At 49.6% G+C, this 26,534-nt stretch overlaps 5 protein-coding genes across 7 annotated transcripts; 4 read left to right on the plus strand and 1 right to left on the minus strand.

The window, feature by feature from the left end:
- The first annotated feature begins 4,307 nt into the window (after nucleotides 1-4,307).
- Nucleotides 4,308-7,871, plus strand: LOC108023876 (coatomer subunit gamma). Of its 3 annotated transcripts, none has more exons than XM_017093557.3 (6): nucleotides 4,308-4,468; nucleotides 4,700-5,358; nucleotides 5,430-6,900; nucleotides 6,985-7,170; nucleotides 7,226-7,378; nucleotides 7,437-7,871. In XM_017093557.3, the coding sequence occupies exons 1-6, from the start codon at nucleotides 4,429-4,431 to the stop codon at nucleotides 7,565-7,567; spliced, it is 2,640 nt and encodes an 879-aa protein (XP_016949046.1). In that variant the 5' UTR covers nucleotides 4,308-4,428; the 3' UTR covers nucleotides 7,568-7,871. The 3 variants fall into 3 exon arrangements, with proteins under 3 accessions (XP_016949046.1, XP_016949047.1, XP_016949045.1); XM_017093558.3 differs by having other exon boundaries at nucleotides 4,312-4,468; nucleotides 4,703-5,358; XM_017093556.3 differs by lacking the exon at nucleotides 4,308-4,468 and having other exon boundaries at nucleotides 4,633-5,358.
- Nucleotides 7,872-7,961: 90 nt separating this feature from the next.
- On the minus strand, nucleotides 7,962-12,768 carry LOC108023877 (protein pygopus). The gene is made up of 3 exons (XM_017093560.3): nucleotides 12,032-12,768; nucleotides 9,385-11,969; nucleotides 7,962-9,075 (listed from the first exon to the last, which is right to left on the minus strand). The coding sequence occupies exons 2-3, from the start codon at nucleotides 11,709-11,711 to the stop codon at nucleotides 8,955-8,957; spliced, it is 2,448 nt and encodes an 815-aa protein (XP_016949049.1). The 5' UTR covers nucleotides 11,712-11,969; nucleotides 12,032-12,768; the 3' UTR covers nucleotides 7,962-8,954.
- Nucleotides 12,769-13,008: 240 nt separating this feature from the next.
- Nucleotides 13,009-20,202, plus strand: LOC108023885 (uncharacterized). Its single transcript, XM_017093569.3, has 14 exons — nucleotides 13,009-13,182; nucleotides 13,244-13,581; nucleotides 13,638-13,988; nucleotides 14,046-14,245; nucleotides 14,302-14,510; nucleotides 14,567-15,279; nucleotides 15,342-16,609; nucleotides 16,673-17,067; nucleotides 17,130-17,638; nucleotides 17,697-18,066; nucleotides 18,127-18,391; nucleotides 18,453-19,278; nucleotides 19,336-19,969; nucleotides 20,027-20,202. The coding sequence occupies exons 1-14, from the start codon at nucleotides 13,087-13,089 to the stop codon at nucleotides 20,135-20,137; spliced, it is 6,285 nt and encodes a 2,094-aa protein (XP_016949058.1). The 5' UTR covers nucleotides 13,009-13,086; the 3' UTR covers nucleotides 20,138-20,202.
- A 2,161-nt stretch (nucleotides 20,203-22,363) lies between these two features.
- Nucleotides 22,364-24,112, plus strand: LOC108023888 (acyl-coenzyme A thioesterase 9, mitochondrial). Its single transcript, XM_017093574.3, has 4 exons — nucleotides 22,364-22,580; nucleotides 22,645-22,715; nucleotides 22,770-23,012; nucleotides 23,069-24,112. The coding sequence occupies exons 1-4, from the start codon at nucleotides 22,474-22,476 to the stop codon at nucleotides 23,992-23,994; spliced, it is 1,347 nt and encodes a 448-aa protein (XP_016949063.1). The 5' UTR covers nucleotides 22,364-22,473; the 3' UTR covers nucleotides 23,995-24,112.
- Nucleotides 24,113-24,203: 91 nt separating this feature from the next.
- Nucleotides 24,204-26,374, plus strand: LOC108023889 (acyl-coenzyme A thioesterase 9, mitochondrial). Its single transcript, XM_017093575.3, has 4 exons — nucleotides 24,204-24,433; nucleotides 24,501-24,571; nucleotides 24,622-24,864; nucleotides 24,923-26,374. Exons 1-4 carry the CDS (start codon nucleotides 24,348-24,350, stop codon nucleotides 25,861-25,863), a joined length of 1,341 nt encoding a protein of 446 aa, XP_016949064.1. The 5' UTR covers nucleotides 24,204-24,347; the 3' UTR covers nucleotides 25,864-26,374.
- The last annotated feature ends 160 nt before the right edge of the window (nucleotides 26,375-26,534 follow it).

The raw sequence follows: 26,534 nt of genomic DNA on the forward strand, positions 1-26,534 counted from the left end.
CCCATCTTCTTGTTAGTGCAGCAAGACAGACTGACAAAAGTTGGAATTTAGCACTTGAAGCGACGAGTGGCAAACGTTTTCCCGTTTACCATTTCCATTTTCCGATTCCAAAGTGGCAAAAGCCTGAAAGCGAGGACGGTGGCTTGTTACTTTTCATTTCGCCAACTCCTTGAGCTTGTCCTGCTCATTAGCAATGGCCCGGCATGGCAGAGAGCCAAGCTAAACAGCTGTCCCTGTTAGCCAGTTTTCACCTAATTAAGCAAACAAACGTGTGGGAAACTGGCCGGGGAGATAACTTTCCCCGCCCCAGAAAACACACGCCCATCCCCCACCCCCTCCTCCTTCCGAATCCATATCCAAAGCCCCCGAATATATCCCACAGGCTAATGCTAATTGCCACGAACATGGGGCTAAGTAGCCAATGGAATGCAGCCGAAAACATTTGCCTCTAATTGCGGTTCAGCCCAATTGGGCAGGCCAAATTAAATTAAATGCAGCCGAAAACAAACAAGCGAACCAGGAAAACCAGCAGAAGATGCCACGGCGGCCACAACAATTTGTGCAAAAATACAAATTGGAACATTTGCAGAGGCGCAGGCGTGTAGTAGGCACAATACTGAGAGAATTTATGGCCCTGCTCTGGGGTCACTACCGGGATAACATCTGGCTGGAGGAGTTGGAGGAGCTGGATGGGCTGCAGGCACCGGAGCAACTGACGCGTCGTGCGCAATGCGCATGCAAGGTAAGGCCGCTGCCAAACAAAACCGAAAACCGAAAGCCGAGATGGCTAAGGACATTGACCAGGAACGATCTCCAGTCAGGGTAGACAGCCGCTCGCGGAGGCAGTGGAAGTGGAAAGCCATTAGAAATCACAGAAATGGTTCAGTACCGCTGAGGAGTCTGGCGGAAAAACAATTAATAATTGCAAAATATATCTCTGGAATCTTGGGCAATTGCAATTACCGGCAGGGTCATTCCGTTTCTCTTCGACCGCTGAACCTTGACTGCCTGCGGGCGAATATGCCCAACTGACTTACATAAAGATGATTAGCACATGTTAAATCCCGAATCTTAACGACCCATAATAATGGTTTATCGCCTGGATTTTCCCAGGAGAAATGAAAATTTATGCAAATATTTATGATTTACTTAACGGCCTTTTCACCAAATGCCCATATTTTCACGTCAAAGTCGTTAAGCGATAGGTGTTGGTAGATGCCCGAAATCCTGTGGCTGGGTTAATAGGTAAGTAGAATATGAAAGAAATATGGGGAGAAAGCGCCTTGAAGTTTCAAAGTCAGGAGGGCAAGCACTAGTTACACATTATGTGCTAATAAAGTTAATGAAGCCTAGCGCCTTGGAACACCATAAGCGCTTATCGGTTAATGAAGACTCGAAAATGTGAAAATGAAATGCACAACAGCGATGATAAATAAATATTTATAATGTTGTTTGTTCATGTTGATTTTAAGAGGAATTTCCTTAATGAATACCCTGAAAAAGTCTTGGTTTCACATCCCATTCCACACCAAACTTCCTAATCCTCCTCAAGAACCTCCTGCAGTAATCGCAGTGTTAAGATACCTCTACATTACCCCTATAAATTTAATTAAAGTCAAATCTCCGGCTGCCTTCGGTCTTGGCCTTCGCTTCCGCCTAACGGACTGTGGGACTTTTGCTTTCCGCATGCGATTGCTGCGTAGTCAATGCCTTTTATTTTCCTGTTTTTTGGGCTTGGTTCTGGCCTGGCCGCATCTTCTCGAGGGGCTAGCCGGTTGGGGGCGTGCGTGAAAATTGCTCGAGTGCACAAGGAAGGCCGCCGGCTGGCCTCTCTCACGTTGCAGGACAAGAATCGCGGTAAGTGATTACGTAACCAGTGCATTGTTTGCAGCATCTGTTTGCGGCCTGTGTTTCCTCCCATTTCAATGGATGAGTCCGCCGCAGTCGGAGGATGGGTCTTATCAGCCAATCACTGGACGAGAGAGGAAGCTGTGGCAAAATAATTTATTCACAGCCATTATGCGCTGCGAATTTATGCCACTTCCTGGTGGAACCACTACAAATAGCCTTTTAAAATGCGATAAAAATAGCGCCAAGGGGTCTGCAGTGCACCAAACGGCCAAGGAAGATGCACCGGGTCCAGGCTTTTCGGGCCGGGATGGGGCGTGGTCACTTGGCAATGACTTTCGAGCATGAAACCGTAAAATGGTTTTTCAATAAACCCGACAGGAGACGGAGGAGGAACTGCCAGATGGAGCTGAGCTGCGCTGAGCTGCGCTGAGCTGGGAACCTGGCGAAACAATGCGACAAATATTTGAATATGTTAATTAGTCTGTTGTTCCTGCCGTTGCCCGTTTTCCTGGGCACGATCAGTTCGTTCTTCTTCTATCGCTGGACGTGCATCGGCGCAGTCTAATTTCATGTGTTGCCATCTTGTTAGCACACCGCTGCTGGAGTTGTTGGCCAGGCTGGAAGGGGATTCCGACCTGGAATCCGAGCTGGCAGCCGTTTTGCATCTTTCGCACCAGGCGGAGGGACTAACGAAGGCAAGTGGCTGCGGATTCATATTCGTACTTATGATCGGTATGCAGGTTGGCCCACACACACAGCGCCTGGCAATAAAGCTGCCAATGAGCCGGCCAAGAGCAACTGACAGCATCAGCCTTATAGAGTCACAGGCCACCAGCGGATCGGGATCTCTGCTCCCCGCCAGGGAAACACCAATCCCTGGGTATCCAATCCCCGCCCGCATTCCTCGCCATTTGCACGCAAAGGTAGCTGGGGATTACAGTCGACGCTGGCTACGCCGGCATGAGGAGTTTTGCAAAGGAAATACCATTTGGTATGTCTAAAGAGGAAAATATAATTGAACTCAAAGAAAAATAAAACTATTAATGGGGTTTACAAAGTAGAATAAGCAGAAAGTAGAATATAAAATAGAAACCTTGGCCTAACTAATTCAATGGGTTTCCAGTTTCCACCTTATTGCAATGGGATACAACATATTTGGACATAGGATTTGCCTTGAGTATTTTAAGAAATATATTGGCATATTAAAGGCCCTTCCGATCTTCCAGTTGATCAATGTTAACTGAGAAATTATCATAATTATCATCACCAGACTCGGGAGACAAAAGGTAGGCCCGTCCCACAAACTGCGACTCCACTGTCCGCTGGCACCTCGAACCGAAACTCACCTGTGGCATATTCCTTGCGTGCGCCGTCGCCTCAACTTTTGCTCCGACTTTGGCCTGAGTTGGCTCCAGCTCTGGACATACCTGGCTGCGGGCTCCGGGTTCCGTGGCTTTGTAGGTGTTTCCAGGGGCCACAGCTGATGCCTTTGACAGCTACTAAATTCTGCGGCTCCTCCGGTCCGACGCACACGTTCCTTGTCCAATTTTGGGCAGCGGATTTTCCTTTTGGTCGGCGCTTATCGCCGGCCATAAATTCATGCTGTAGGTGTCTCGATCTTTTGGTTTTGCGTTTTGGCGTCTGGCGAGGTCCTCGCCTCATAGACACGCAATGAAGCTGTTGTTTCTGGGCGCCGGAATTTCCCCGCGGTATGTAAAATGCAATTAACGGCACTTGCGCGCGCGTCGGAAACTGACATTTCAATATAATGGGTTTCTTGTTCTCGCTAATTGGCGGTACTTGCGCACGCATAAATTAAACAAACGCATAAATTTAGCAAAATTTGGATCAAATTGGCGAAAATACGCTAGTGGTGACAAAAAGATGGCGTCTTTCCGGCCGGATCGCTTTTCAAATCGATTACCGCGGTCCTGCTGCGGTCTATCGGTCGAACTTTCACCTCTAGAGCCAGAAAAGCTTTGCTTATCAAAATTTTTTTCGTAGGACCTTAAATTAAGATTTTAAATGAAATCAACAGAAATGCATTGTCGTTTCTTGGGTTATTTAACATAGATCCATTAATCCGTTCTTATTAAATACAAAGGATCAAAATTTGACTAAGCCATAAGATTTTAGTTAAGTTTGCTAGGGAACCAAAGAATCAGAGGTCCTTGGAAATGTAATAAAATAATTTTCAGGGAACTCAAAGCTTACCGCCTTTTGGCAACCGATAAGTAATCGATAACTGTCATGGAACCGGAACGGCAACCACCGCCGCCACTAGTTCCGTTGCAAAAGAGCCAGTCTAGTTCCGACCGCTTGGGAATTTCCATCTGGCAACTCCGGACTTTTTGTCTCCTCCTCTTACGTGGCGCTTACGTCGCTGACCCTACGTGTCTGGCACTACGTAACAGCGGCGCAACAAAGAGCGATAAGTCGGATGAAAAATATCACGATAAAAATATTTATTTTTATTCAAAAATATTCGGTTGATACTTTTTCATCCCTACCGCTGAGTGACGTGTAAGCGCAGCCAGAAACCTTTTCAATTGTTTTAGCCACGATTTAACCGAGAAAATGGGTTCGTTCCGCCGCGACAAAGACGAGGAGGAGGACGGTAAGTAGGGCCAAAGCGCCTGGAGCTTACTAATCACCCGGCCAAGGGAGTTAGCCGCAGGAAACCCCAGCTGCTGGAGGTGCTCCGCTGGCACAGACACACACTCTCAAACACACACCCACTAACACCCAGAACAGACAGAAAGAAAAATCGAGTTTTCCCCCGAACTGACCGAGAAAATGAACTATTTTTCCCTTGCCACGCACAAAAAACAACGCGGCAATCCACCAGCAGGACCGAGCAATGTGTACCAGAACCTGGAGAAGACGTCGGTGCTGCAGGAGACGCGCACCTTCAACGAGACGCCGGTCAACGCGCGGAAGTGCATCCACATCCTGACCAAGATCCTGTACCTGATCAATCAGGGCGAGCAGCTCGTGGCGCGCGAGGCCACCGACTGCTTCTTCGCAATGACCAAGCTCTTCCAGTCCAAGGACGTGGTGCTGCGCCGCATGGTCTACTTGGGCATCAAGGAGCTGAGCTCCATTGCCGAGGACGTGATCATCGTGACTAGCTCGCTGACGAAGGACATGACCGGCAAGGAGGATCTCTACAGGGCCGCCGCCATCCGAGCCCTGTGCAGCATCACCGACAACACCATGTTGCAGGCCGTGGAGCGCTACATGAAGCAGTGCATCGTGGACAAGAACGCGGCGGTCTCCTGCGCCGCCTTGGTCAGCTCCCTGCGACTGGCCAGCACCGCCGGCGACGTGGTCAAGCGGTGGGCCAACGAGGCCCAGGAGGCCTTGAACAGCGACAACATCATGGTGCAGTACCACGCCCTGGGCCTGCTCTACCACATCCGCAAGTCGGATCGGCTGGCGGTGTCCAAGTTGGTCAACAAGCTGACCAGGGGTTCTCTGAAGAGTCCCTACGCCGTGTGCATGCTGGTAAGTGGAACTAGGAATATTTTTCTTTCATTTGGGAACCTAGGAATATCTTTCTTTCATTTGGGAACCAGATACGCATTGCCTGCAAGCTGATCGAGGAGGAGGACATTCCCTCCGAGGAGCTGTCCGACTCGCCCTTGTTCACGTTCATCGAGTCCTGTCTGCGCCACAAGAGCGAGATGGTCATCTACGAGGCGGCTCACGCCATCGTCAACCTGAAGAACACCAATCCGCGAATGCTGTCGCCGGCGTTCTCGATCCTCCAGCTATTCTGCAGCTCGCCGAAAGCCACGTTGCGGTTTGCTGCTGTCCGCACGCTCAACAAGGTGGCCATGACTCACCCGGCGGCGGTGACCACCTGCAACCTGGACCTGGAGGGGCTCATCACGGATTCCAATCGATCGGTGGCCACCCTGGCCATTACCACACTGCTGAAGACCGGCGCCGAGTCATCGGTTGAGCGTCTGATGAAGCAGATCTCCACGTTTGTGGCCGAGATCTCCGACGAGTTCAAGGTGGTGGTGGTCCAGGCCATTTGCGCCCTGTGCACCAAGTACCCGCGCAAGCACACGGTGCTGATGAACTTCCTCAGCGGTATGCTACGCGAAGAGGGCGGTCTGGAGTACAAGACCTCCATTGTGGACACCATCATCACCATTATCGAGGAGAATGCGGATGCCAAGGAGTCTGGTTTGTCGCATCTGTGCGAGTTCATCGAGGACTGCGAGCACGTATCGCTTGCCGTGAGGATTCTCCACCTGCTGGGCAAGGAAGGACCCTTTGCGGCCACGCCCTCCAAGTACATTCGCTTCATATACAACCGCGTCATCCTGGAGAGTCCCATTGTGCGTGCAGCCGCGGTCACGGCAATGGCCCAGTTTGGCGCATCTTGTCCGGCTCTACTGAGCAATATTCTCGTTCTGCTGGGTCGTTGCCAGATGGATCCGGACGACGAGGTGCGGGACAGGGCAACCTACTACCTGAGCATCCTTAACTCAGAGAAGCCAGAGCTCTACAAGAACTACATCATCGAGCGGGAGAATTGCTCACTGGCTCTGCTGGAAAAATCGCTGGTCGACCATCTGAATGGCGACCTGGAGACACGCTTCGACATTTCCATTGTGCCCAAGGCGGCCATCGTGAAGCCGGTGATTGCCAACGATGTAATGCTGGTGACCAGCACTGCACCGCGCCCGCCGAAGATCACGCGCGAGGAAGAGAGCGCCGCCCGTTTGGCCCAGCTGCCGGGCATCCAGGTGCTGGGCCCCATCCATCGCAGCACCGCTCCCATCCAGCTGACCGAGAGCGAAACGGAGTACACGGTGCAGTGCATAAAGCACATCTTCGGCCAGCACGTGGTCTTCCAGTTCGACTGCTTGAACACCCTGTCCGATCAGTTCCTGGAGAATGTGCGCGTGGAGCTGACTCTGCCGGAGGGATTCACGACCAGAGCCGTCATTCCGTGTCCCAAGTTGCCCTACAACGATCTGCAGACCACATTCGTCATCGTGGAGTTCCCGTCCGATGCAGCCAGTTCCATAGGTAAAGTGACTAGTTATCAGTGTTGATGATTTATCTTTTCTATTTAGATTTAGCAATTAATTAATTTCTCCACTATAATTGTAGCAACCTTTGGCGCCACTTTGCGTTTTGTGGTCAAGGACTGCGATCCCAACACCGGCGAGCCGGACTCGGACGAGGGCTATGACGACGAGTACATGCTGGAAGACCTAGAGATCACTGTGGCCGACCAGATACAGAAGACCAAGAAGAACAATTTCCAAGTGACCTGGGATGCGGCCGACAGCGAAGGTACGGGAGATTATATAAACTCTCGCGAAATGTTACTAATTATTTGGCCTTGCAGAATGGCTGCAAGCCGAGGACACCTTTGTGCTGTCCGCAGTCACCACCTTGCAGGATGCGGTCAACACCATAGTGAAGATACTGGGATTGGGCGCTGCAAATCTCTCTGAAAAGGTGCCCGAGGGTACTCACCTGCATACGTTGCTCTGCTCAGGTAAGAATCCCCCTTTTTCAGATGGAACATGTCTGAAAAACCTCTCCCTTCCTTCCAGGAACCTTCAGGGGCGGCGCCGAGGTGCTGGTGCGGGCCAAGCTGGCACTTTCGGAGGGCGTCACGCTGAACCTGACCGTGCGCAGCACAGACCAGGACGTGGCGGAGCTCATAACGGCGGCCATCGGATAAGACAGCGAGCCATGCAGGAATCTCGTCTGCTTCCTGCGTGCTGTCAACATAATCTAAACTGCAACTATGAAACAGAAAGCTACACTTAATCAAAAATATAATTTGTACCTTTAAGTGGCTGTCTGTGTAATAATCCTAGATCCCTGTCCACGATTCGGCAAGTTACTGCCCGATTCCAACAAGTGTAAGTGGCACAACGATGCATCCTTTGAAGTTTGCTGTATTGTTTATTATGCCCCAAGTAGCCTGTGCATTTAGCCTAAGATGGAAACAAAAAATATAAAAATATAATTATGCAACGCAACCCGATATAATGGCGTTTCTTTATACGTAATTTGAAATGGAAGAGCTTGAAAACTTTGTGTACCCTTACCTCCATTAAGAAGTGGCTACATAACTCGTTCTTACTTTATTTTATATCGTATTTTATTTAATTATAAATAACTTAAAGTTGCAGTAACCTAGAGTACTTTTGTTTTCCTATTTTTACAAATTTGTTTTTAATCGTTTATTTTCGCTGCGTTTTCAACATTCGTCTTAGATTACAAATTTATCTCTCTCGCATCAATTTATAATTTCTTGTGCCTTTGCTCGCAGTCGGTACCTCATTTCGCGTCCTCCGATTCCGGCCATATTGAATATTTTCGTGTAAAACGTATCCGACGATAGTCGTCTTTCGATCGAGCCACTTTCAGTATTAATTATTAAAATGTAAACGCACGCAAGTATAAAAATAATATAGGTTGGTAATAACAAATATAACACACTCACGCAGGTTGCAGCAATTTCACAATGATAATTTCATTTCGTTACAATTTCTATACTCATCCTCAAATGTGTTGAATATGTCATTAGATATATGTTTATATAGTTACGAGTGGTTGTCCGTTGTGTTTTTGTGGGCTTCTTGCCAGGCGACTGGTATTCGAGTGGAGATGTTGGCTCGATAATTTCATCCAATTTTTCAGTATAATACAAACTAGATTATTTCTGTTTTCGTGTCGCGGGCTTGTCCTGATTGATTACTCCACATGCAGACATACATACATATTACAATTATATTACAATTAACATATTTCGTTTACACTTTCGTTAAGGTTTGCTTGCTTATTTGTTTCAGGAGGATGTCGCGAGTGAGCCAGGAGCCCGGAGCTGAAAGTCACAACACTGCTCCGGCACTTAGTGGGTCGCTTACTGGTTTCGGGTTCGGGTTCCTATTTCCGGGGCAGGATCGGTAGGGGTCGGGTCTTGACTATTGAGCAGCTTAGGTCTTACAATTAAGATAGAGTTAATGCTTGGATATTTTATACAGTGAGTGAGTGCTAGCTGGTGCTGTTGCTGATGCTTTTGTTGGGTGTTGATCGATAGGTTCCGCTTCCCGCCCACTTCAACACTTGAACTTGACCATGGGAATATGCTTGGAAGACACGCACTTGTCGCAGCACCACTCGGCAAACACCTCCTTGTTGAGCATTTGGAAGGCCGCCTCTGTCAGGCCCACGCACGTTCTGCAAAATAAAATAGGAATTAGTTGGACATCAATAGATTTTGGGAAATCCATGTATTTCTCAACGTTGATATGTTAGGTATGGGTGGTTCCCCAATTTATTTTGAATTTACAAGAGCATTTGATAAGAGTGATGGCTAAGTTTAGTAGAAATACTTAAGTTTTGTCTTATATTTATTCGTATTTGATCAAACTAACCCTTCATATTGGGATAACCAACTAAGGTTACTTCGTCAGACAACAGACTGAGAAAGTTTAATTTTCGAGCATAAACTAAAGATAATCGCTCTGTTGATGACCATCAACCTACCTGTGAAAGAAGAAGTTACAACCGGATTCACAGAACACGGCCTCGTCGTTGTCGTTCACCTCCTTGTGGCACATGCCACACGGATAGATGGGCGGCGCATTCGGATTCTGCGGATTGAAGACCATCGGCTGGCCCGGCGGATACATCTTTCCGCCGCCCATTGTCATCGGTTTGGGGCCTACGCCCATGGGGCCGCCCATTGGCCCGCCGCCCATGGGGCCCATGTTGCCCATCGGTCCTCCGGGTCCCATTGGACCGCCTCCACCACCGCCGAACATGTTCGGTCCAGGACCGCCCATCGGATTGTGGTGGTGGTGCGGGTGTCCGTGGTGCGGGGACATGTGCGGGTGCGGGGGTCCGTTCATCCCACCGGGTCCGGGTCCTGGACCTGGTACTCCGCCCATATGGCCGTGGCCCATGTGCGGACCCGCGTTCCCGTGGGGTCCGCCCATCATGTGCGGATTGGGTCCGCCGCCCATGTGAGGCGGCATTCCTCCTGGTCCTCCGTGCATCCCGGGTCCACCCATCATGTGCGGCGGGGGTCCGCCGGGATGGTGGTGCGGATGAGGATGCGGGTGCGGGTGATTCATCATATTCGGATGCGGGGGTCCTAGATGCGAGGGCTGCTGTGGTGGCAGCATCTGGTTCATGCCCATTCCGTGGCCAGGCGGGCCGCCGCCCATGTGCTGCTGGTGCTGCATAGGAACTGCGTTCGGGTTCATCTGGCCCATCATGGGTCCGTTGTTATTGTTATTGCTGTTGTTGTTATTCGGACCATTGGGCCCGGCGGGCGACTGCAGCGGACTGGGTCCGGAGTTGGGCATGCCCGGACTGGGGCCGGCGCTGTTCAGCGAATGGTGCGGTGACATGGCGGGCGGCGCTGGCGAGGATGTAGGCACTGACGTGGACATCGACGTGGCCGTCGAAGTGGGCGTTAGCGTGGGCGTGGCGGGCGAAGGTACCGAGGAGGAGGCCACCGACGATACCGAAGGTCCATTCGACTGCATCGACGTCGGCACTCCCAGGCGCCCGGCTGCCGGCGAGAGGTGAGGATTTTGATTGTTGTTGCTGGCGTTGTTGGTATTGCTTCCGTTGTTGTTGTTTCCGCCGCCGCCGCCGGGATTCCCGCCGAGCATGTTGTTCCCAGGACCTCCCGGGTTGTTGCCGTGCGCGGGGGAGATGCCACCGGGTCCCACAAGGCCGCCGGGCCCAGGACCAGGCCCTGGGATAGGACCGCCGGGCATGTGACTGCCGTGACCGGTGGGTCCATTGCCCAGCGGACTGTGCAAAGGCGGCGGACCCATCTGCCCGTTGTTCATCGGTGGCTGCGGAGGTTGTTGTTGCTGCTGCTGTGGGCCGCCTGGATTGCCAGGATTTCCAGGACCCGGTCCCGAAGGCGGTCCCAGAGGGCTGCCAATCGGATTGCCCATCGGCGAGCCCATAGGCAAAGAGTTCATCGGCGAGTTCTGGCCAGGACCGCCCATTGGAGAGCCCTGCATTGCTCGCGGATTGGGTCCATTAGGTCCTCCACCCATGGGTGACAGACCGCCCATGCCCATGTGATGGGGTGATATGCTGGGGCCTCCCATTCCGCCCATAGGGCTCATGCCGCCCATGCCAGCCATTCCTCCCATGGGACTGCCCATGGGCACGGGTCCTCCTGGCCCTCCAGGTCCTCCGGGCCTTCCGTGGTTCATGTGCGGCGGTAGTCCTACGCCTGGTCCCGGTCCCATTTGATGGGGATGCATGGGGCTCATTCCGCGCATAGGAGGCGGACCACCCATATGCGGATGGGGGCCATGTGGATGACCCATGGGACCGCCCGGGTGGTGCGGGTGCATGTGCGGATGCATATGTGGCGGGGGAGGCGGTCCGCCGCCCATGCCCATGCGGTCCTCCCAGTGCGGATGGCCTCCCGGTCCACCGCCGCCGAAGTGACCACCTCCCGGACCGCCACCCATCTGGTTCATGGCCGCCATCGCCGCGGCCGCCGAGCTGGACATCGCCGATACCTGGGGGCTGTCGTCGAACGGATTCGAGGCAATAATGGTGTCTCCAAAGCCTCCCATCGGCGGAGGGGGCAGCAGATCCTGGGGCGTGGGTGGTGCCTGCTGCTGCTGCATGGAGTTCGCAGCAGCGGCTGCAGCAGCCGCCGCCGCAGCCACCGCTGCAGCGGAGTTCGCGGCACTTGAGGTTTTCCGCCGCTTCTTCGGATTGCTCGGCGCCGAGATGATGTCCGTCGGAGGCGGCGGCTTAAAATCGGGCGGACACAGTCCGCCCGCTGGACCCGGCAATCGATATGGCGCCATACCAAGATTGTGGGTCATATTCGAGGTATTCTTCTTCCTAATGGTGGCAGCTTTTCTTCAACGGCGTGGGGCAAGAAATTTGGTGGTAGCGGCGTCGCCAATCCCGCGCAGGAGATCTCGACGCTGGTGAAGGAGTGCTGGCTTGTGGCGAGTGGAGTTGTTGAGAGGCGGGCGCTGATCCCCTAGAGCCTTTCTTGACCAACTGCAGTGGGTTTTTATCGGTGGGTTTGGCTTTTTGCCGGTTATCCGGCCTGTGACCGCCTGAAGTTCGAGTTCCTGGGGGAGTGGAGGGTGCCAAATGAGTACCGGGGGAGCTGTGGGCCACGTCAACTACTCACCAAGTCATCTCCCGGCCAGGATCGTTGGCAAAATCGCTTTCCCTCGAGCAATTGGCCCTCCGAAAGCAGGTAAACACTTTCGGCGCAACGAACGGCAACCCCGTTTCTTTTTCGGGTTGGCAACTCTACGCTGGAAACCCAGCGTCGTGTTGTCTCGTTTCAAAGCGCCAAGCACCTGCCGCTTCTTGGTTTTTCAGCGACTTCCGACGACTTTACCTGGGATTACGTCTATCTAGCACTCCGCACTTTAGTTCGCCTCTGATTTCCCTCCTTTGACCCTGCAAAAGGCGCTTGCTGGGCAGCGCTCTTCTTCTTGCCACCGATTTTATGTCCTCCGCTGCGTTTCCCGTTCCGTTTTAATTGCAGTGCAGCGTTTAACTGTTGTTTGTTTACGGGCCTCACTTCCTCGTTTAACCTTCACTCTTAATCGGGGCACAAGACAACCGGCGGTTGTAAGTAAGTTGGCTTTAACCGCTGGCAGAGTAGCCTGCGTTTTCGGTTGGCTTTTTGTTGATTCCGATGGCCGCTGCAGCATCCACTTTTAATTAGCGCCGATTCTCTGGGCGGCACACGCACGGTTTACCGTTACGCGCGTTCGGCGGTCCGGCGGACTGACCACTGTACCGTTATTCAACAGCAGCACATTAACCTTTGTTTATTTTGACCAATTTTTGCGTGCGAAGAAGCGAAATATAAATAATTTTCATCGCAAGTCGCCAGTGTGGCCGTTTGTCAAAGTCGAGCAAAATGCCGGAATTCCAGCGGCCGTCTAGAGTGACCAGAGCGGGCGGGCACGAGGTGGCCTGCTAATACGGCGAATATTTAAAAACTAAAGGGGTTCAGAAAGAAGTAGTCGGTTGAAAGGGTAATTTAGTAAATTTGCTTAAGGTACTTAGTTGGAGGGAACCCCATCTTCTTTATAGTAGAGAATGTATCGCTTATCGATAGGCAGATTATGTTATCGGACCCCCCCAGGTGACGCTTGTTTATTGGCGGTGTTTAAAAAAAGAGTTTAAACAGACTTTGCGACTTTGGCTAGCGGGGATTCAACAGCGATGTGGAGCAACTTCGAGGCATCCTCGGTGGAGGACGAGACCATCTCCAATGTGTTTTCGTCGCGCGGCATCTTCCAGATAAGCAGTGAGGAGGAAGTGAGTCCTTGTGGCGCGGGATCTACAGTTAGAGTGCAAGCTTCCCTTCGTTTTCCCCAAGGTAAACAAATATCCGGATGTCCTGGCCTCCGTCCAGAGCGGCAAGATGGTCATCGGCATAGACAAGAGCCTGCTCCTCCTGGAGGACGAGCTGGTGGCCAAGTGTAGCTTCCTGGGATTCGGGGCGGCCATAGAGGCCATTACTATTTCCACCAGTGGCAACCTGATTGTCTGCGGCCTCAGTGATGGCGAAGTCCATGGGGTCTTCATCAAGGGTCAGCTCCTCTTCAGCGCGGCCGTCAATCTGGAGGATGTGAGCCTCTCGAACGGCACCTTCCGTAGCATCCACCAGCTGGACCAAAGATTCTACTTCACTTGCAAGAATGGCAGTATCTACTGGTAAGAACTTAGTGGTAAGCCTCTTGAGGACTTTCCTAAAAAATTATGTTTCCTAGTTTAAGCGACATCGATGAGTCCAGTCTGGAGGCTCTGAGCAACGTAACCCTGAGTGAAAACGACACTATTGCCTGTGAGAAGGCCATACTCGACGATGTCACCATTCAACGCCTATCCAAAGGACGATCCTCAGGCAATGTAGACTGTGCCGTGCTGCTCAAGCAGCTGGTGGCCGCCAGCATCAATGCGCAGAACAATCAGGAGGATCTAGGCACTCATCCCGGCCTGGTCATTACTGGAGATCAGAACACGATGAACTTCAGGAGTGGCACCGCCAACGATGTGACCCGCATCAATCTGCCCGCTCATCTTGGCAGTCTTAAGCAGATCTTTAACTTGGAGCACTACATGTGAGTGAAAATGACGACTCACGCTGTCCCTGGTCACTTAGAGGTGTATTTTCCTAGAATCGCTCTTACCAACTCCGGACACTTGCTGGACATTTGCCCGTACACCCGCACTGTTCTCATGTGCCAAACGACCCAAAGGAAGAATCTGCTTATCGAGGATCTGCTGGTCATGGAGTGCAGCGAGGAGAACATCGAGCTGCTGGTGCTGACGAAGCCATCGGATGAGGGACGCTTCATTAAGATAGTGGAGTACCCATGTAGGCAAAACGAAGGAGTGTGATATGAGACATTCTTAATTCTTTAACTATTTTAGCACTTAATGTCAAAAACGAGGTGGAGGTACCTGAACACGCTTGGCTTGTACGCCAGCCAAAGTGTGCGGTCAACCTGTACTATCTGGCTGCCAAGGAGCTCAACCAGAGCAGCATTCCCTCGGTGGTGGAGATGATGCTCGTTTCCGAGACCGATCCCAGCGACCGTTTCAAAAAGCTGATTGCCAAGGGGCGCCTGGAAGAGGCGGAGGTAATTGGGTGATTCTCATCTGTGTGCTATCCTTTATCCTTTGCCATATTTAACAGGAATTCGGCAAGCAGTTCGAACTGTGCCTGCAGCCCATATATGAAGCCAAGGCGAAACGCATTCTGGTCGAGCTCTGCAACTCTAATTCCCAAAAAGTGGCCTCTGATGTGGACAATAAATTCCAGAACTTGCTGCAGCTACTATCCCAGGTGGAAAGTAAAGCCTTTATCAAAAGCCATCGCATGATCAACTTGAATTCGAGACACATTCTGGAACGCTACTTGCATGAGGTCAAGAAGCGGTTGAGTTTTGAGGATGACGAGGAGGATATGTTGGAAATTGACGAGCAACTGCACCGACTGAAAACTCTGGCTATCATAGATCCTTACGAATGCAACACTGAATGGCAGAAGTTCATCTACGACAACAACCTGGTCAGGATGGTCAAGTCGCTCTTTAATACGGATATGCCCACGGCCTGTCTGATCTGGCGACGGCACTCGAGCAGCATCCTGCCGTTACTAAACGAGGATGAGCTGCGCAAGCTCCTGGGATTCATACCGAGCAACACGAAGCCCTTTAACGTGGTTCAGTGGCTGCGTCAGTTCATTCCAATGGTCAGCAACACTCATCCCAGCATTATGCCCTTTATCACTGACTGGAGCGTTGAGATGACGCGAAATCTGCAGTACAGTCCTCATTGGCCGGATATCGGCTTGGAGTTTAGCACCAAGATACTTGATATATTCGAGGAAATCCAGTTCACTTACTCGTAAGTAAAAGGCTTTCCTGCTCCCTTGAATATCTTGTACCGAATGTGTATATTTCTTTCAGTGATGTCCGTCGGCAGCAGGAACGCAACGTTGGCAAACTGCGGGACCTAGTCAATGCACTGCAGGATCTGTCCGTGCTGAAGACCAATTACAACATGGGCTTCACACTGGACAACTACATGCAGGACTCCATTGAGGCCACGGCTTTAAGCATTCTGCAGCACGTCCAACTAGACAAGTTGCAGCGGCTAGTAAAGAACTTCATGTACCCGATTTTCCAAGAGAAGGGTCGTCAGCCGCTGGGCGTGATCAAGCAGTACATATCACAGTTGGTGGCCAGTCGGCAATCTTCTAGTACCTGGCTAGAGCGGGCAATGGCTTGCATTGAGCTGCTGCACAATGAGGACAGTCGCTTGGAGTGCGCCTTGTCCGTGCTGCAGAATGCCCCTGTTCCCTGGCCTGATACGCTGTCTCCTCTGATCAGACTGCGTTCCTCCACCCATCCGCTGGCAATGAAGATCAACGCCGAGTACGAGATCCAGGTAATCAAGATCATGAAAGTGAAATATGGCTGGCCAGCCGACAGCTCCGATATCAACCTGGAACTTTTTATGATGCGCATCGTGAAGTTAAACCTGCCGGACATGCTGGAGGACATCGGAGCGCTTACCAAGGCGGCGCCGGACATCTCGGTCAGTGCCAACTTTAACTGCTGCTATCAGATGGCCCGGCGAGGTCAGATCGAGCTGGCGTACGAGTTCTTCAAGACGCTGAACGGGGATAAGAACTCGAAGAACGCACAGGAAGTGGTGGAGATCATCGCAAACCTCCTCGAAAACAGCTCTTCCGATTCGTTTGAAGACGAGGCTAAGGTTCGAGAGCACTTGAATGTCCTGGAGCTCTTTAACTTGTTCTTACCGTACGTTGATTCCATTTACCAACGACGCTATCTGGTGATAAAGCATCGTTTGCGCCTTCGAAAATTTGGAATTGAGCTGGACTGCAGCAGCGAACTCATACCTCTGCATAGGCGTCACTGCCTCCTGGACGAGGCCATTGAAAGGATCATGGAACGCGCTCAGGCCACGTTGAATGTGTCCGCTTTTATAGCCAGTGAAATTGGCGAACTCTGCACCGCTCTCAGCCTGTCCAAGGTGTTCGGCCTGACCCGCATTTGCCAGCGAATCGGTTGTCTGCCCCTCAGCTGCGCCCTGGCATTTCATGTGATTAGCTTCGTCGACTGTGTGCCCGCCAATGCAGACGAGTTTATCAACCTAGCACTTGAGCTGCTGGTCCAGCAAATCGAAAACGCCAAGGGACAGAACCAGGGTAAGGTCCTTACCGATAGATTTTCTCTTGATTTGTTGCCTATCCCTTAAATTTTTTATGCAGAATCGGCCTCTTCGCTGCAGTTGATGAATGAGACCGATCCCCTTAGCTTTTTCTTGGCCTACGAGCTGCTCACATCCGCCCTGCTTCACGAAGACAGTCGTCGTCGGGACCTTGTTGAACTCATCAAATGCATTCGTGTTGCCGTGATCCACTATCCACTGGATGCCATTAGAGCTCACTACGACGGCAAGGAGCAGGCCGTCAACGAGCACATTTGCCGGGCCCTCGATGGCATTACGGTGGCCGTGGGCGAGACTACACTCAATTTCACCATTCCCCTCAACGGATCCTTCGACGTGAAAGCCCTGCAGGTGCCAACAATGACGAAAAAGCGGTATTCAGTGTCTATGTTTGAGGAGGTAGAAGTCCAGCCTGTACAGCAACCCCAGCAGAACGTAAGGCTCGTAAAAACCTTTGAAAACAATGTATGTGAAATTCCTTTCGATCATTTTCACAGAAGAGCATCGGTGGTCACATGGCAATAGTGAAGTTCCTGGCCCGCACCCTGTTGCTCATGGTAATCGAATCGGAGCCGAGCAACTCATTGTTGATGCAGGTGCGCAGCGGACTGGCGGAGAACACGAAGGAGGATCTGGACAGCGCTCGTGCCGACTTCTTTCTGTCGCTGGAACACCTGACGAAGGCCAAGGAGCACGACGTTTGGTACGTGATGTCGCAATATCTGTTGGACTACCAGAAGCAGAACTGCCGGAAGAAGCGCATCATCAACGAGGGCTTTATTACGCTGCAGCTGCGCCGCATATTCCGCAACGCTATGGGAAGCAAGGAGGCCAACTTCATTGAGCTGTTCACCATGCTGGTAATGGACAGCGAGGCACTGGCTCTGCTGGAAAAGCTCTCCACGGAGGTGAAGACAGATCTGCAAAAGATCAACTTCCTTACGTTATCCGCCATGTACCACGACCACATCGAAGATTTGGATAATGTGCAATTGATACGTGCCAAGTAAGAGAAAGAGAGTTGGTATTATAAATCCTTATTTTAATTTCTAATGTGTTCGCAGGCGCTTGAAACTGTACTATTACCTTGAGTTCTGCCAGCAGGATCCAAGGATCAAGGGCAAGTTCAACGCGGACATGGACAACGTGGAGGATCTGCTCAAGGAGTTCCACAATAAGCAGCTCGACGTCCAGCTTTTGGAACGCATGAGCAAGGACTTTGGGTTTGATTATCAGAAGATTCTCATAACTCAGATATTGAGCATCCTGAGCGCCCAGGAAATGCGCTTCGAGGTCAAGAGAGACACCTTCGGCGACGAGGAACTGGTAATGCTAAGCAGCGCCCAGGAAATGCGCGATATGTGCCAGCCGTACATCAATGAACTTAAGAACGTAGAGCTCTTTGTCTCCAAATTGAAAAACTTCATCGAAGAAGTAGGTTCACTGCGGTTATGTTGTTCCATTCTCGTATTTAATCATTATCTTGTCATTTAGATCAACATTTATTTCTACGAGTTGTACATGTGTGTGATCAACATCCTAATGTACTTCGATGCAGCGCCCAAGGAGATGGAGATCTGGACGAACATTTTGCACTTCCTGCGGCACAAGATGATAACCCGGAGGCGCAATCGGCCGGGTCAGGTGGAGACTGACATGTGGCTCAAATCGCAGAGGGAAAACGGCGTCATGCCGAAAATATCTCGTTACCGCCTGCCTTTCAAGCCAATAGTAGAGCAACCCCTCAAGGATATTCTCGGTAAACTAATTGGATACCATGAAATGTTTAAGTTCCCTTTTAACGTTTTCTTTAAATTCAGACAGCGAACTAAGCGTGGACAACTGTCAGAGCTGGTTCCCTCTGATTCAGATGTACACGGCTTTGAAGGGAGCCAAGGACAGCTCCCAGAACTGCGACTACTTCTGCATGTCGGCAGTAAAGAACTCAATATCGGAGTACAAATCTAAAAACGAATCAGAGACGTGGAGTCTCCTGCCTACTAATAATGCGTTCCTCCAGTCGATTCTTCGGTTGGTCGAGAAAGTAAACAACCCCAACAAGGCATTCCTAATACTATACTTCGTATCCAACTATGCTCGGGACGGAGCAGACCAGGTGGAGGCCTCCTACGAGTGCTGGAAGTTTGTCAAGGAGAAGGGCCATCTAATTGACGATCCGAAGACTCGAGAACAGATTTCTAAGGTCAAGCGGCGTTATCCCATTCAGAAGACCCAGCACTTGCTTTACGTCTACGGCATGACCGACGAAAAGCTGCTGCGGCAAGTTGAGAATCCCACCGAGCTGATTAACGCCCTGTACCACCACGACTTGATCCTGAAGTCCAGCAAAGTAGACATCAACGCCCTCGTCGCGGAGATCGTCAAGCTGCACGACCTCTGCTTGGCCACGATACAGTACCGACTGCTGCAGAAGTGGCTTTCACTCACCATGGAGCCGACGGCTGACGGTACCATTCTAGAGGACACTTTTATGGAGGAACAGAACTGGCCCGAGCAGACAAATGGAGCGGAAGTAGCAAGTAGCAAGGATGCCAGCGAGAATGTCAACAGAGCCTTCTACATACTCTCCAGTTGGCCAAAGGCGGAGGCGGTCAAGTTCCTTGTGGGTTTGATCTTCAAGGGCGGGTAAGGATTGCATTTAAAAAGTTTACCAGATTGGTTTACTAAACCCTTTTCCATTAGCTCGGTAAACACCTCCACACAGCTGCAAATGTACGAGTGCTACTCCAAGCTGAACGATGGCAGCAACTCTTTCACCAACACGATTAACCAACGCCAATTCATCAGCATCAAATGTGTGCACGAGCTGAAGGCTTTGGGCTACAAGTCGAACCTGGAGAAGTTCTCCGACGACCATTGCAACAAGATTGACATCTTGAAGATGATATGGCAGCGCAATGCACAGAATCCTTTGTCGCTGGAGGTGATGGCCAACATCTGCCTGGGCTTCGATATACACTTGCCGCAAATCTGGAACGGCATTCTTAAGCGAATGGTTATGTTCCACATGGTGCGGGAGCTGAACGCGTTGTTGGATGTGCTCAGCTGCCGACCCCATCTGCTGCACCTGGACGGGCTAGCCAAGGCCTGGGACTATGTGCTCTGCAATCCCCTGAAGAACTCCGTGGAGACGCGCTCCTTCGCGCAAGAGGAGCTGCTGCACAAGACGCTGCTGCGCCTGCAGGGCTGTCCGGTTGTACATGCCCTCAACTTGCTGCAGTTCGCCGAGCACTGCGTCGTTGTCCATCGACCCCACATGGCCGCCGCACTACTCAGCTTCTGCCAAAGCTCCGAGCAGCGACAAAAGATCAAAAAGGTGTGCTAAAGTGACTTTTATTTAGATGGATTTTGAGTTAATAACATCTTTTTCCAGATGATACGTTCCCATCCGATGGATAACCTCCGGCAGCAGATCCTGGATCTAGAAGATGCTGGTATGTTGCCGGTGGTACTGAACTTTGCCCTCAAGGAATTAAATCTCTAAGCGGAGGGTTTCTTCATTTGAATTCCACTTAATTTATTCGAATAAATGAAGTTATATTAATGGAATGTCTGCGGTAATTACTTTTGGATTAAAGCTATATTTTAACTTGTTATTTATTGTAGATTTATAGAGAATTCGACCACAAATTCAAAAAGGTATCCCACTTTCGAATGGGTATCTGCTTAACCAAGTTATGAAATTTATAAGTGCTGTTTTGGGGTCCCGTTCTGAAACCCATTAGAAATATAATAAAATCGGACATGAGAATGGGTCAAAATTTCGACCCTAGTAGATACAAAATATTTGAATGTAAATCATTAGAGAATTAAATTACAAACTCATAGAGGTATCCCACTTTAAAATCGGGGTCCGATTACCCAAGTTATGAATTTGGGAAGTACGGTTTTGGGGTCCCGTTCTGAGACCCATTAGAAATACGGAAAAATCGGACATGGAAATAGGTTAAAAATTCGACCCTCGCAGATACGAAATATTTAAATGCAGATCATTAGAGATTTAAATTACAAACTCATAGAGGTATCCCACTTTAAAATCGGGTCCTGATTACCCAAGTTATGAATTTGGGAAGTACGGTTTTGGGGTCCCGTTCTGAGACCCATTAGAAATACGGAAAAATCGGACATGGAAATAGGTTAAAATTTCGACCCTCGTAGATACGAAATATTTAAATGCAGATCATTAGAGATTTAAATTACAAACTCATAGAGGTATCCCACTTTAAAATCGGGTCCTGATTACCCAAGTTATGAATTTGGGAAGTACGGTTTTGGGGTCCCGTTCTGAGACCCATTAGAAATACGGAAAAATCGGACATGGAAATAGGTTAAAATTTCGACCCTCGCAGATACGAAATATTTAAATGCAGATCATTAGAGAATTAAATTATAAACTCATAGAGGTATCCCACTTTAAAATCGGGGCCTGATTACCCAAGTTATGAATTTGGGAAGTACGGTTTTGGGGTCCCGTTCTGAAACCCATTAGAAATACGGAAAAATCGGACATGGAAATAGGTTAAAATTTCGACCCTCGTAGATACGAAATATTTAAATGCAGATCATTAGAGATTTAAATTACAAACTCATAGAGGTATCCCACTTTAAAATCGGGTCCTGATTACCCAAGTTATGAATTTGGGAAGTACGGTTTTGGGGTCCCGTTCTGAGACCCATTAGAAATACTGAAAAATCGGACATGAAAATGGGTTAAAATTTCGACCCTCGCAGATACGAAATATTTGAAATAAAAAAGATCATTAGAGAATTAAATCACAAACTCATAGAGGTATCCCACTTTAAAATCGGGGCCTGATTACCCAAGTTATGAATTTGGGAAGTACGGTTTTGGGGTCCCGTTCTGAGACCCATTAGAAATACGGAAAAATCGGACATGAAAATGGGTTAAAATTTCGACCCTCGCAGATACGAAATATTTGAAATAAAGATCATTAGAGAATTAAATTACAAACTCATAGAGGTATCCCACTTTAAAATCGGGGCCTGATTACCCAAGTTATGAATTTGGTAAGTACGGTTTTGGGGTCCCGTTCTGAGACCCAGTAGAAATACGGAAAAATCGGACATGAAAATGGGTTAAAATTTCGACCCTCGCAGATACGAAATATTTGAATGCTGATCAATAGAGAGTTAGACCACAAACTCATAGAGGTATCACTCTTCAAAATAGGGATTCGATTAAGCAAGCTATGAAATTTAGAATTTGGGTTTTTATCCCATTCTGAAACCCATTGGAAATACGGAAAAATGGAAAATGAGAATTTGTTACAAAATAAGATTTCGTATAATCTTTATAATTCTAACATCTCCAAGCAGACCAAAGTTTCAACAATTTACAAAGAATTCCCTTATCTGTGTTAATTCGATTTTAATTTATGAATCACAGAATAGTTAGACTGCGTTAATTTCAAGGTAATCGTCTATGGAACTCTAATTTCCGATGACGTCATAGGCATTTATCGCTTTGGCTGCACAGTGGGGCCATGGTAAATAATACGAATTTAAAAGTATTGCGAAATAGTCTTATATAGACTTATAAAATATATATATACTTAGCAGCTATTTAAAACTACGAAATAAATCTTCAGTTTCATTACTTTGCTTTTAATTTACAAAATGTTATTACTCACCAAATGTGTTTTATATCCTATAATTGGGAAGAGACGAGCAGTACGGTGTCCACTGTGCAAATCAGCTGATTCCGCGACTAGCTGGTTTTATTTGGGGTCAAATAGCAGACAGGTTACACACAAATCGAAAAAGTAAGGGAAATCGTTTAAAATTAAATTAAACCACAAGATGTTGCGTTCTTTGTTGGGAGCACAAAAGTGCTGGGGCTTGATCCGCAGCAGGAACCTCATGGAGGTGGCCGTCAAACAGGCGCCTGCTTCCTTTGCGGTTTCCAAGTAAGTGTCCAGTGCCAAAGTTTTAAGTTCGTATACTTGATATTCGCTTTCGCTTTTCCGCCAGACGCCACTACTCACCGCCCACTCATATTAAGCAGTCGGCGGTGGCCAACGAATCGGGAACCATGGCGGAGAGTAAGTGCCTCCTTGACACTTGAATCGAACCCCCTTAACCCATAAAATCTGCAGTCAAGCAGGAGATGATGAAACGACTGGGCCTAGAGCCCGGCTACAACCCGCTGCCCAAGTCCAGGGAGCAGCTGCTCAAGTACCAGCCAAAGTTGGAGGACCTGCCACCGAGAGCCATGCAGGACTCCTTCACCTCGGCCATCATTCCCCTGAGCACGGATCGCACTTTGCAGGACAAGTATGTGACCTATCTGGGCAGCGTGCGCTTTGGCCGGCTGCTGGAGGACATGGATATGTTTGCTGGTAAGATAACTTTTCACCAGAATTGTGATCCATTTTCTAACGATCTATTGTCCCAGCTTGGTGTTGCCATAAGCACCTGAAGCTGCCGAACCTGCCAGAGGGAGTTCACCTGCCGTACACCTTTGTGACCATTCTGGTGGACCGCATCGACTTCACCAATGTCCAGGCGTCAGGCACCCAAGACATCCGGCTTTCCGGCCACGTCTCGTGGGTGGGAACCAGTTCCATTGAGGTCGTGGTCTGGCTGGAGCAGATGGTAGCTGGACGGTACCAAAAGCTCACCCGAGCTCTGTTCCTCATGGCGGCCAGGAATGCCACCAATACGGGAGCCGCTCCTGTGAATCCCATACAGCCGGCCAACGAGGAGGAGAAGGAGATTCTCGCTGGCGGCGCAGACAGAAAGAAGAAGCGACAGATTCTCTGCGCTCAGTCCGTCTTCAAGGTGGAACCCAACGATCCGGAACAGACGCTCATGTACGAGCTCTACAAGAGGACCACTCCCAGCAACACTTTGGAGCTGAACAAGCGCATCCTGCCGCCGAACTGCCGCTGGATGGAGGACTCCTTCCAGATGAGCACTATTCCCTCGTTCCCGGAGCACAGGAATCACCACAACCGGGTCTTCGGAGGCTTCCTCATGCGGAGTGCCCTGGAGATTAGCTGGGCAGCGGCTTTCCTCTACTGCAAAACGCGACCCAAGCTGGAGCACATCTCGGACATCAGTTTCGAGAAGCCAGTGAGCGTGAACAGCTTCATCAAGATGACGGCCTACGTGGTGTACACCAAGCTCAACTACGTGCAGATCATGACCGTTGCCGATGTCCTGGACACGCACACGGGCAGCCAGGTGACCACCAACACGTTCTACTACACCTTCTCGTCTCCGGATACGGTAACGGAGGTCCTTCCCCGGTCCTACCACGAGACCATGTGGTACATCCAAGGTCGTCGGAAGTTCGAGGCCAGCATGGGCTTGAAATAGATCCGCAGGTGCTACTGAATGTTCCCTATGATATTATGCGAGGCTATCCTTCGAGATTAGTGCTGTTACCAGTTCTGTGTCTATAGAAAGCAATAAATGTTTATTGTCAGTTCACTAACCCTGAAACTCTATCTACCCCATGGAAAGTACTAAACTCTTTCCTTCTTTATAACTCTTTGTTGAAATACGCTTGCAATACTTCCTAATTTTGATAACTTGTCACTTTGTTGGAAAATTGAAGACAAGAAATAGAAGGGGAACCGAAGGGTATGGATTTGACTACGTTCCAGATTTGGAACCAGATCTGAAAACTTTTTCGATGAGCCCTGGTTATAGAAATTGTAAAAATATAAATGCTACCGGCATTGCTTGGAGTCCGTAAGTGTCGGGGCTTTCTTATGGCCAGGCACCTCTTGCAGTTGGCCAGTAAGAAGCCCAGGTGAGTGACCAATACATCAATGAAGAAAAAGCGCATTTTTACGAGCGGTTCTTGCACCTCTACAAAGGCGTTACTATTCTTCGGGCAATGACATCAAACAACCCTCGGTAGACAATCCATACTGCACCATGTCGGAAAGTAAGCACTAAATATTCATTAAATATCTGCTAACCATATCTTTCTTCCAGTCAAGGAGGAAATGTTGAAGAGCTTGGGCCTAGAGCCCGGCTACACCGAGGAGCCGAAGTCCAGAAAGGAGCTTCTTAAGCACCAACCCAAGATCGAGGAACTGCCGGCACGGTCCATGCAGGATTCCTTCTCCTCGGCCATCATCCCTCTGAGCAAAGATCGCGTGCTGCAGGACAAGTACATAAACTTTAGGGGCTACGTGCGCCTCGGCAGGCTTCTGGAGGATATGGACTATTTTGCCGGTAACTTTTATGCTGAGCCAAAGCTTCTTGATTAGTAACTTTACTCGTGCCTTACCAGCTTGGTGTTGCCACAGGCACTTGAAACTTCCCAACTTGCCGGAGGGAGTGCCCATGCCGTACACCATTGTGACCATACTGGTGGACCGGATCGACTTCACCGATGTCACGGCATCAGGCACACGGGACATTCGTCTATCCGGGCACGTCACCTGGGTGGGAACCAGTTCCATGGAGGTGGTTGTGTGGCTGGAGCAGAAAGTCGATGAAAAGTACCAGAAGCTCACCCGAGCTCTGTTCCTCATGGCAGCCCGAAATGCCACCAACTCGGGATCTGCTCCTGTGAATCCCATACAGCCGGCCAATGAGGAGGAGAAGCTAATCCTGGCTGGCGGGGCAGGCAGAAAGAAGCAGCGCCAGATACTGAGCGCCCAGTCCGTCTTCAAGGTGGAACCCAACGCTCAGGAGCAGTCGGTGATGTACGAGATCTACAAGAGGACCTCTCCCGCCGAACACGCTGGTCCGTTAAAGCGGCTTCTGCCACCCGACTGCCGCTGGATGCACGACTCCTTCCAGATGAGCACTATTCCCTCGTTCCCGGAGCACAGGAACCACCACAACACTGTGTTCGGGGGATTCCTTATGCGAAGTGCCCTGGAGATTAGCTGGACAGCAGCCTTCCTCTACTGCAAAGCTCGACCCAAGTTGGAACACATCTCGGACATAACGTTCGAGAGGCCCGTGAGCGTGAACAGCTTTATCAAGATGACGGCCTATGTGGTGTACACGAAGCTCAACTTCGTGCAAATCATGGCCGTAGCCGATGTCCTGGACCCCTACTCCGGCAACCAGGTGACCGCCAACGCGTTCCATTACACCTTTTCGGCTCCGGATACGGTTACTGAGGTCCTTCCAGGGTCCTACCACGAAACCATGTGGTACATCCATGGTCGCCGCAAGTTCAATGCCAGCAATGTTTATAAGTCTGAAACAGTTCCCTAGATAAGCACAAAATTCTGAGTTAGTAAACCAAAAAAAGGTTACCTCAAAAAAGTTTCCCTTTTAGAAAACATTTTTGAGAATTGATGTCATTTCAATAGTATGTATAATTTAGAAAATATGATAAGCTGAATAGCTCGAGTAGAGTCCATAGAAACTACATTTTATTTCAGTCCTTATCGAAGCAGAAAAAGTTTGGTAAGCCCTGGTTTTGATTTTGAATGCCAAAAACGTGCAGATCATGACCATTGCCAATGTTTTGGTGACCATGTTCTGGACACGCACATGATTGCTCACTCCCACTATATAGATTAGATTGTCGCATGGATTGATACATAGAAACATAATTCGTTAGACCAAATATTTCGCTTAATCAGTTCCAAACAAAAATTGTAAAACTTTCCATGTCTTATGTCTGGCGCTTTTTCACAACCTCATCTTTACACCTCCTCTCCAGATAAGATTAGAGCTTCAGATGAATGCACAGAAAAAATATAGTGCATAACGATCGGTATTTGAATATATAAGAGAAAGGAAAAAGTATTAAAAACAACTCTACAAAATATAATAATAATAACGTGCAACTAATTAAAAAACGGATCATTTAGAAAACATAATTAAATTTACGAACAAATATTTTAAGAACTGAAAGTAAATCTTAAGACCCTTCAAGA

The sequence above is a fragment of the Drosophila biarmipes genome, chromosome 3R (genome assembly GCF_025231255.1).
Source record: "Drosophila biarmipes strain raj3 chromosome 3R, RU_DBia_V1.1, whole genome shotgun sequence".
Taxonomy (NCBI): domain Eukaryota; kingdom Metazoa; phylum Arthropoda; class Insecta; order Diptera; family Drosophilidae; genus Drosophila; species Drosophila biarmipes.

Bases quoted from the DNA above. Each gene is read 5' to 3' on its own strand.
- LOC108023876 (XM_017093556.3), top strand. From the start codon at position 4,648: ATGAACTATTTTTCCCTTGCCACGCACAAAAAACAACGCGGCAATCCA. The intron at 6,901-6,984 runs GTAAAGTGACTA...CTATAATTGTAG, and splicing joins CGATGCAGCCAGTTCCATAG to CAACCTTTGGCGCCACTTTG. The intron at 7,171-7,225 runs GTACGGGAGATT...TTGGCCTTGCAG, and splicing joins GGATGCGGCCGACAGCGAAG to AATGGCTGCAAGCCGAGGAC.
- LOC108023877 (XM_017093560.3), bottom strand. From the start codon at position 11,711: ATGACCCACAATCTTGGTATGGCGCCATATCGATTGCCGGGTCCAGCG. The intron at 9,076-9,384 runs GTAGGTTGATGG...TTTATTTTGCAG, and splicing joins TGTAACTTCTTCTTTCACAG to AACGTGCGTGGGCCTGACAG.
- LOC108023885 (XM_017093569.3), top strand. From the start codon at position 13,087: ATGTGGAGCAACTTCGAGGCATCCTCGGTGGAGGACGAGACCATCTCC. The intron at 17,068-17,129 runs GTAAGGCTCGTA...TCATTTTCACAG, and splicing joins TACAGCAACCCCAGCAGAAC to AAGAGCATCGGTGGTCACAT. The intron at 19,279-19,335 runs GTAAGGATTGCA...CTTTTCCATTAG, and splicing joins GGTTTGATCTTCAAGGGCGG to CTCGGTAAACACCTCCACAC.
- LOC108023888 (XM_017093574.3), top strand. From the start codon at position 22,474: ATGTTGCGTTCTTTGTTGGGAGCACAAAAGTGCTGGGGCTTGATCCGC. The intron at 22,581-22,644 runs GTAAGTGTCCAG...CTTTTCCGCCAG, and splicing joins GCTTCCTTTGCGGTTTCCAA to ACGCCACTACTCACCGCCCA. The intron at 23,013-23,068 runs GTAAGATAACTT...CTATTGTCCCAG, and splicing joins GGACATGGATATGTTTGCTG to CTTGGTGTTGCCATAAGCAC.
- LOC108023889 (XM_017093575.3), top strand. From the start codon at position 24,348: ATGCTACCGGCATTGCTTGGAGTCCGTAAGTGTCGGGGCTTTCTTATG. The intron at 24,434-24,500 runs GTGAGTGACCAA...ACCTCTACAAAG, and splicing joins TTGGCCAGTAAGAAGCCCAG to GCGTTACTATTCTTCGGGCA. The intron at 24,572-24,621 runs GTAAGCACTAAA...TCTTTCTTCCAG, and splicing joins ATACTGCACCATGTCGGAAA to TCAAGGAGGAAATGTTGAAG.